The sequence below is a fragment of the Scyliorhinus torazame genome, chromosome 22, assembly GCF_047496885.1.
Source record: "Scyliorhinus torazame isolate Kashiwa2021f chromosome 22, sScyTor2.1, whole genome shotgun sequence".
Lineage (NCBI taxonomy): Eukaryota > Metazoa > Chordata > Chondrichthyes > Carcharhiniformes > Scyliorhinidae > Scyliorhinus > Scyliorhinus torazame.
In genome coordinates, this window is record NC_092728.1 from 98436286 (window position 1) to 98445126 (window position 8841).

The following is an 8841-nucleotide window of genomic DNA, read 5'->3' on the forward strand; positions in this document are numbered from 1 at the left end:
GAAAAAGCATACAAAGTGGCAAAGATTAGTGGGAGACTAGAGGACTGGGAAATCCTTAGGGGGCAACAGAAAGCTACTAAAAAAGCTATAAAGAAGAGTAAGATAGATTATGAGAGTAAACTGGCTCAGAATATAAAAACAGATAGTAAAAGTTTCTACAAATATGTAAAACAAAAAAGAGTGGCTAAGGTAAATATTGGTCCTTCAGAGGATGAGAAGGGAGATTTAATAATGGGAGATGAGGAAATGGCTGAGGAACTGAACAGGTTTTTTGGGTCGGTCTTCACAGTGGAAGACACAAATTACATGCCAGTGACTGATAGAAATGAGGCTATGACAGGTGAGAACCTTGAGAGGATTGTTATCACTAAGGAGGTTGTGATGGGCAAGCTAATGGGGCTAAAGGTAGACAAGTCTCCTGGCCCTGATGGAATGCATCCCAGACTGCTAAAAGAGATGGCTAGGGAAATTGCAAATGCACTAGTGATAATTTACCAACATTCACTAGACTCTGGGGTGGTCCCGGCGGATTGGAAATTAGCAAACGTGACACCACTGTTTCAAAAGGAGATAGGCAGAAAGGGGGTAATTATAGGCCAGTGAGCTTAACTTCGGTTAGTAGGGAAGATGCTGGAATCTATCATCAAGGAAGAAATAGCGAGGCATCTGGATGGAAATTGTCCCATTGGGCAGACGCAGCATGGGTTCATAAAGGGCAGGTCGTGCCTAACTAATTTAGTGGAATTTTTTGAGGACATTACCAGTGCGGTAGATAACGGGGAGCCGATGTGGTATATCTGGATTTCGGAAAGCCTTTGACAAGGTGCCACACAAAAGGTTGCTGCATAAGATAAAGATGCATGGCATTAAGGGTAAAGTAGTAGCATGGATAGAGGATTGGTTAATTAATAGAAAGCAAAGAGTGGGGATTAATGGGTGTTTCTCTGGTTGGCAATCAGTAGTGGTGTCCCTCAGGGATCAATGTTGGGCCCACAATTGTTCACAATTTACATAGATGATTTGGAGTTGGCAATGTGTCCAAGTTTGCAGTCGACACTAAGATGAGTGGTAAAGCAAAAAGTGCAGAGAATACTGGAAGTCTGCAGAGGGATTTGGATAGGCTAAGTGAATGGGCTAGGGTCTGACAGATGGAATACAATGTTGACAAATGTGAGGTTATCCATTTTGGTAGGAATAACAGCAAAAGGGATTATTATTTAAATGATAAAATATTAAAACATGCTGCTGTGCAGAGAGACCTGGGTGTGCTAGTGCATGAGTCGCAAAAAGTTGGTTTACAGATGCAACAGGTGATTCAGAAGGCGAATAGAATTTTGTCCTTCATTGTTAGAGGGATGGAATTTAAGACTAGGGAGGTTATGCTGCAATTATATAAGGTGTTAGTGAGGCCACACCTGGAGTATTATGTTCAGTTTTGGTCTCCTTACTTGAGAAAGGACGTATTGGCACTGGAGGGTGTGCAGAGGAGATTCACTAGGTTAATCCCAGAGCCGAAGGGGTTGGATTACGAGGAGAGGTTGAGTAGACTGGGACTGTACTCGTTGGAATTTAGAAGGATGAGGGGGGATCTTATAGAAACATATAAAATTATGAAGGGAATAGATAGGATAGATGCGGGCAGGTTGTTTCCACTGGCGGGTGAAAGCAAAACTAGGAGGCATAGCCTCAAAATAAGGGGAAGTAGATTTAGGACTGAGTTTAGGAGGAACTTCTTCACCCAAAGGGTTGTGAATCTATGGAATTACTTGCCCAGTGAAGCAGTAGAGGCTCCTTCATGAAATGTTTTTAAGATAAAGATAGGACAGTTTTTTGAAGAATAAAGGGATTAAGGGTTATGGTGTTCGGGCCGAAAAGTGGAGCTGAGTCCACAAAAGATCAGCCATGATCTCATTGAATGGCGGAGCAGGCTCGAGGGGCCAGATGGCCTACTCCTGCTCCTAGTTCTTATGTTCTTATGTTAAGATAGAGATGAGAAGAAATTCTCTCTCTCAAGGGTTGTTAGTTTGTGGAACTCTCTTCCCCAGACAGTAGAAGCAGGAGGTGCATTGAATATTATTTAAGGTCGTGTTAGATAAAGTCTTAATTGACAAGGAAGTCAAGTTGTGTAACGGGCAGACAGGGGTGTACAATTGATGGCACAGTCAAATCAACAATGTTGTTATCAAAATCATGGTACACGTTCAAGGGGCCGAATGGCCTACTCATGCTCCTAATTCATGTTTGTACGTTCGTACATATTTTCCTATGTGCTTTCATAAATCAAAGAGTTTATTTTAGGAACTAACTGAACTCATAATGGCCTAACTGAGACTCACACAATGGTTGTTCACTGTACTGTAAATAGTTGGAGTGAATATTTTTCTTTTGTAAGGCTTAGTTTAAGAAACATTGGATAATAATAATCTTTTTATTGTCACAAGTAGGCTTACATTAACACTGCAATGAAGTTACTGTGGCGATCCCTAGTCACCACACTCCAGCGCCTGTTCGGGTATACAGAGGGAGAATTCAGAATGTCCAATTCAACTAACAAGTATGTCTTTCGGGACTTGTGGGAGGAAACCGGAGCACCCGGAGGAAACCCACACAGACACGGGGAGAACGTGCAGACTCCGCACAGACAGTGACCCAGGCCGGGAATCGAACCTGGGACCCTGGCGCTGTGAAGCAACAGTGCTAACCACTGTGCTAGCGTGCCACCAAGAGACAGGGCATCCAAAGAAATTAGTTTCAAGCACACTACTTCCAGATCTGATAACTTATCACTGATCCTGGCTTGCTTAGTTAAATGCTAACACGGCAATTCTTGTATAACTTCACTGTCCCCTATGGCTTCACCAGTCAAAACACAGAGCAACAAGTGAGTGATGAATTACAGAAACTGCCAGGGATCTTAAAGTGCCGATAAGCTAATTACAATAGTAGTCAAGCAGCCAAATGTCAGTAGGACAGAGCAAATGGCTTGCGTTTATTGGACCCAATTATTCTCATAAAGATATTCATTTAAGCAGGGCCGCAACACATTGCATTCCAGATCCGTGGTTCTTGTTTTATTTATAGAAAGATGGATGCAGTCAGGAAAATACAATCCAAAGCTCAGTGAGAATCTTGCAATAAAAAAAACGTGCCTTTTTCAGTCACTGTACAGCAGTGGCCCATATAAGGGAGCATGTGTTTTAAACTATTGTACACAGAAATACAAATAGGCTGGATGTTAGACAATTGCTCGTTTCCCTGAAGCAGTGAGGCTCCGAAACAATTTGAAGGTCAGTGTGGGAGTGAGCCAGCTCTTTACAGTACATCTTCAAAAGGGAGTTGGACGAGTTCTTAGAATTCCATACAGTGCAGAAGGAGGCATTCGGCCCCTTCATGTCTGCTCTGCCCCCCCCGAAAGAGCAGCCTACCTAGGCCCAATACCCATTGCACACCAAGAGGCGATTTAGCCACAATCCACCTAACCTGCACATCTGATCAGGGGCTGGGTTAGCACACTGGGCTAAATCGCTGGCTTTTAAAGCAGACCAAGGCAGGCCAGCAGCACGGTTCAAGTCCTGTACCAGCCTCCCCGAACAGGTGCCGAAATGTGGCGACTAGGGGCTTTTCACAGTAACTTCATTTGAAGCCTACTTGTGACAATAAGTGATTTTCATTTTCATTTCATTTCATCTTTGGACTGTGGGAGGAAACCGGAGCACCCGGAAGAAACCCACGCAGACATGGGGAGAAAGTGCAAACTCCACACAGTCACCCGAGGTCAGAATCGAACACTGGTCCCTGGCGCTGTGAGGCAGCCGTGCTAACCACTGTTGTTGACCGAGACAGATATCGCATCAGGTGAAAGAAAAGTCAATTAACAGATAAAATAAAAACACTTTGTCCAACTGATTGCTTGGACTGGTTCAAAATGTCCGAGGGGAATTTTTCAGAGTTTTTTCCCCTGGATTTTAAACCTCTGGAAGGGGATCACACAACAGCAGGAAGGGGGGGGGAGCAGTGGTAGGAAGTGTCTAATCACAGTGGTTCAGTTATCACAAGTGTGGGGAAGAATCTATAGACCAGCACCTCATTTTCTTACGTCTTGTCCCCAACAGCCCTCTCTTTCTCCCCGCCAGGTGTACAACAGGTGCAGAGTTCCATTCCTCTGCTTTGCTACGAGCTGTCAGTTTAGGTGTCGCAATTTTAATTATTTTCAACAACCAGCAGTGAACTCCAAAGAAGTCCAATACTCACATGGCGTAGGCTGGTCAGGTAATGTGACGTTTTGATCCTTCACCCCATTGAAGAGCAGCTCAGCGCCACCTCTATAATGGATTAATTGCAGAGAATAAAGTTGAATTATTTAACTCTTCACAAAGTGAATGAAAAGAGCAGTTATGTCCATATCATAGAATTTACAGTGCAGAAGGAGGCCATTTGGTCCATCGAGTCTGCGTTGGCCCTTCGAAAGAGCACCCGACTTAAGCCCACACCTCCACCCCATCCCCATAACCCTATCTAACATTTTTGGACACTAAGGGCAATTTAGCATGGCCAATCCACCTAACCTGCACATCTTTGGACTGTGGGAGGAAACCGGAGCACCCGAAGGAAACCCACGCAGACACGGTGAGAACGTGCAGACTCCGCACAGACAGTGACCCAAGCCGGGAATCGAACCTGGGACCCTGGAGCTGTGAAGCAACAGTGCTATCCACTGTGCTACCGTGCCGCCCACCTTGTTTTTAATTATTCTTTCACGGGATGTGGGCACCTCCAACTCGGCCAGCATTTCTATTGCCGATTGCTAATTTCCCTGAGGCCATGCTGTTCAGCCTCCACCTGGAACCGCTGCAGTCCATGTAGTTACTCCCACAGTGCTGTTAGGAAGGTGGAGATTCTATGATTCTAGAGATTGTCAGGGAGTTCTAAGGTTTTGACCCAACAACGGTGAAGGAACAGCAATGTCGGTCCACATCCGGATGGTGCGTGGCTAGGAGGGGAATTTTCAATTGGTGTTGTTCCAAGTATTTGATGCTGTTGTCCTTCTAGGTGGTAGAGGTCAGGGGTTTGGAAGGTGATGTTGAAGGAGCCTTGGTGAGATCCTGCAGTGTGTTTAGTAGATAGCACACACGGCTGCCACTGTGCGAAGGTGGTGGAGGGATTGAATATTTCCGGTGATATCAATCAAGCGGTCTGCTTTGCCTTGGACTGTGTCGCACTTCTTGAGTGTTGTTGGAGCTACACTCATCCAGGCAAGCGGAGAGTATTCCATCACACTCCTGACTTGTGCCTTGTGGATAGTGGACAGGTTTGGGGGGTCAGTTGATGAGTTAATCTCTGCAGGTCCAATCCTCTGACCTGCTCTTATCATAGAATTTACAGTGCAGAAGGAGGCCATTCGGCCCATCGAGTCTGCACCGGCTCTTGTGGCCACCCAGTATTTATATCGTCCAGTTGAGTTCCTGATCAACGGTAACTTCCGCAGGATGTTGATTCAGCAATGGTAAAGCCACTGAATGTCAAGGGGAGATGGTTAGATTCTCTCTCTTGTTTGAGACGGTCGTTACCTGGTACTCGTGTTTGTGCCAATTTAACTTACTTACCACTTATCAGCCCAAGCCTGAATGTTGTATGGGCATGGATTGCTTCAGTGTTTCTGAAGATGATGTGTTATTGGTACTGGGGAACAGAGCAGCTTTCAACTCATCTTCACCCAGAGTCAAACAGTCCCAAATCAGGAAGAGGATGCGTTCAATAAAGTGTCATACTCCCTCCATTCTAAACTAACCACACACTTTAACCATAGCCTCAGCAATGCCACACTGTTGCCTGTTTTCATACCAGCACCAACAGCAGGGCACCAATAACTGGAAAAGCCTATTTAACCCCTCGAGCTATATAACCAACTGAATGGACTCTTCCCAAATTGCCATTGGTGCCAATCGCTGCTTCACTGTATACTCAAACAACAACATTGCTGATGTCACCAATATATCGATGCAGGCAAAATTTAATTATGCTCAGTATCCTTAAAGTAGTTCAGTCGGGAAAACAGTTGCAATCGCCATACTATTGGAAGGCAATCAGAAATCCCAATCAATTCCATTAGAAACCATGCTGAAATCTGAGCAGACATAGGTTCAGACTCAGCTCTGCATCTCATTGTTAGAGTGATTGGCAGCACTCTGGCTATTGGCTATTTGGGAAGAGTGACAAATGGACACTATCCTGGAGGCCTGCCCACCATTCAGAAAACCATTCCTATAAATCACCATCTTCAAGAGGAAAAAAACAAGAAAATAACGGCAGTCTTGTGAATGAGTGTAGGAAGTGCTGGGCTCAGACGATGTGGCTCAGTGGCATGGGCGGACACTGAAATGGAGTGATCGGGAACCTTGGTCGTGATTTTCTTGCTCCAGTTTTCATTGGGCGGGTGCGTCAACGGAAGTGGAAAGTCTCATAAAATGCCCAAATTGCGTTACACACCAGCGTGTAAGTGTGACACGATCGTTCCTTTCCCTCGCCATTGACATAATGCGGTGAACATCGGGAATATAATTTCCATACATTAGCATATTATCAGGCCTGTACACCAAGCCCGGCCATAAGAAAGTCCATTCACGTTAGTGTGAGGGCAGATCAACGTGAAACCCCAGCTAGTCTCCCAAGGCGTGCACCTGGCAAGTAGAGGCGCTCAGGTGAGTGCATTGCTCAAGGGGGAACTAGGGCGATGCCTGAGTACCAGCCAGGTACCACCCTCACACTACTTGGGCAGTGCTCCAGGGAGGGATGGTTGCATGGGGGGATCCAAGTGAACTTTTGTGCACTGGGGGTGGCCTTTAAAGATGGCACCTCCGGTCTTCAAAAAAAAGGGAAGGCTGAACCAGAGTCCAGCCCCACCAACGTGGGACCCACCCCTGCGGCTTCTTTCCCCTCACGTCACGAACGATACGGCAGACGAAGCAGTTCTGGTGCCGATGCTTCATTTCCGCCTTCCCCACCAATTCGGGAGAATTCTGCCCCTCCTCCCAGTCTTTACCTTCTGCAACGTCGTACTGAAGGTACGTTTATCCCTCGCCAACCCCAACATCGATAATTCAACTACATGTGGCCTTTGGCACAACAAAAACATCCAGGAAGTTTTCACAGGAGCCTCAGGAGACTGAGCCAGGAAGAGATTATGGGCACATTGGGGCCTGCGATGTGTGTGTGTGGGGAGGGGGGGGGGGGGGGGGGGGGGGAGAGATGACAGAGTTGGGGGGGGGGTGATGACAGAGTGGGGGGGGGGGGAGATGACAGAGTGGGGAAGGTGTCAGTATGGGGGGGGGATGACAGAGTGGGGGGGGGAATGACAGAGTGGGGGGGGTTACAGAGTGGGGGGATGACAGAGTGGGGAGAGGTCCGAGTGGGGGGGAGATGTCCGTGTGGGGGGGATGTCCGAGTGGGGGGGGATGTCCGGGTGGGGGGGGGATGTCCGAGTGGGGGGGGGGATGTCCGAGTGGGGCGGGAATGTCTGAGTGGGGGGGGGGGAATGTCCGAGTGGGGGGGGGGGGGAATGTCCGAGTGGGGGGGGGGGGGGGGAATGTCCGAGTGGGGGGGGGGGGGGGATGTCCGAGTGGGGGGGGGAATGTCCGAGTGGGGGGGGGGGAATGTCCGAGTGGGGGGGGAATGTCCGAGTGGGGGGGGGGGGGTGAGAGTGGGGGGGGGGTGAGAGTGGGGGGGGGCTGTTGACGGAGTTGGGGGGATAACAGAGTTGGGGGGGTGACAGAGTGGTGGTGGTGGGGGGGGTATGACAGAGTGAGAGGGATGAGAGTGGGGGGGGGGGGGGAGGTCCGAGTGTGTAGGGGGTTACAGAGTGGGGGGGATGACAGAGTGGGGGGTGACAGAGTGGGGGGGGGGGGCTGTTGACAGAGTTGGGGGGATGACAGAGTGGTGGGGGGGGGGGATAACAGAGTGTGTGGGGCTTATAGAGTGGGGGGTTTACAGAGTGTGTGTGTGGGAGGGGGGGGGTTACAGAGTGTGTGTGGTGTAGGGGGGTTTACCGAGTGTGTGTGTGTGTGTGTGGGGGGGGGGGGGCAGACTGAGAGTCCCGGGGGGGGGGGGGGAAGAGTTCGCGCTTTGACGCTCCGCCTGTTTGCAGAGGGCGGTTTAAAATTCCAGTGAAGCGGCCGGGGCTGTGTCCGCACTTTAACCCTCCGCCGCCGGGGCAGACCGAGCGATTCCCGCAAGCCCCCCCGGGGGGGGGGGGGGGGGGCGATGTGAAAAGTACGAACCTAAACTCCAGGCGGAGACCGATGGGCGCCGCCATGTTGCTCTGCTGAACCCGGAAACAGTTGCGCTGCAACCCGGAAGCGGTGGTTCCTTGAGGCAATCTTTGAATAGAAATCTATCAGGGATCTGGAGCCTGGGGCCTGGAGCCTGCTTCATGGCCATGCAGTCAACAAATTAACAACCCGTAGTCCTGAAACATGCCAAATTTTGTTTCGTATTTCGCCTTTGGGCTGTTGCACGAAAACACTTGAGGCTCTGTTATGAAAATGCAGAGGTTTAAGTTTTGGAAATAAGTTAGATTCTAAACTTGGATTGTCATCACCGGATGCAAAAATTATGATTAATAATTTATGAATAACATTCTTCACCGTGCAGACGGTGGTATTAAATCTCTGGGCATTTTTATTCAATCTTTGGGGGATTTTTTTTTCTTTGTTTATTGGGATATGGGCATCTCTGACGAGGCCAGCATTTGTGTCCCATCCCTAGTTCCTCTTGAACTAAGTGGCTCACATGACCATTGCAGAGGACAGTTAAGAGTCAACACTGCTGTGGTTCTGGAGTCACATA

The 8841-nt window shown here is 48.4% G+C and overlaps 1 protein-coding gene across 1 annotated transcript in view; it reads right to left on the minus strand.

The window, feature by feature from the left end:
* Positions 1 to 8334, minus strand: part of urm1 (ubiquitin related modifier 1) — a 124138-nt gene extending 115804 nt beyond the window's left edge. Inside the window, exons 1-2 of the mRNA XM_072488703.1 lie at positions 8274 to 8334; positions 4252 to 4322 (exon numbers count right to left, since the gene is read on the minus strand). Coding sequence (XP_072344804.1) covers positions 4252 to 4322; positions 8274 to 8308 — 106 coding nt within the window. The 5' untranslated portion in view covers positions 8309 to 8334. The remainder of the gene's footprint in view (positions 1 to 4251; positions 4323 to 8273) is intronic.
* Positions 8335 to 8841: the final 507 nt, after the last annotated feature.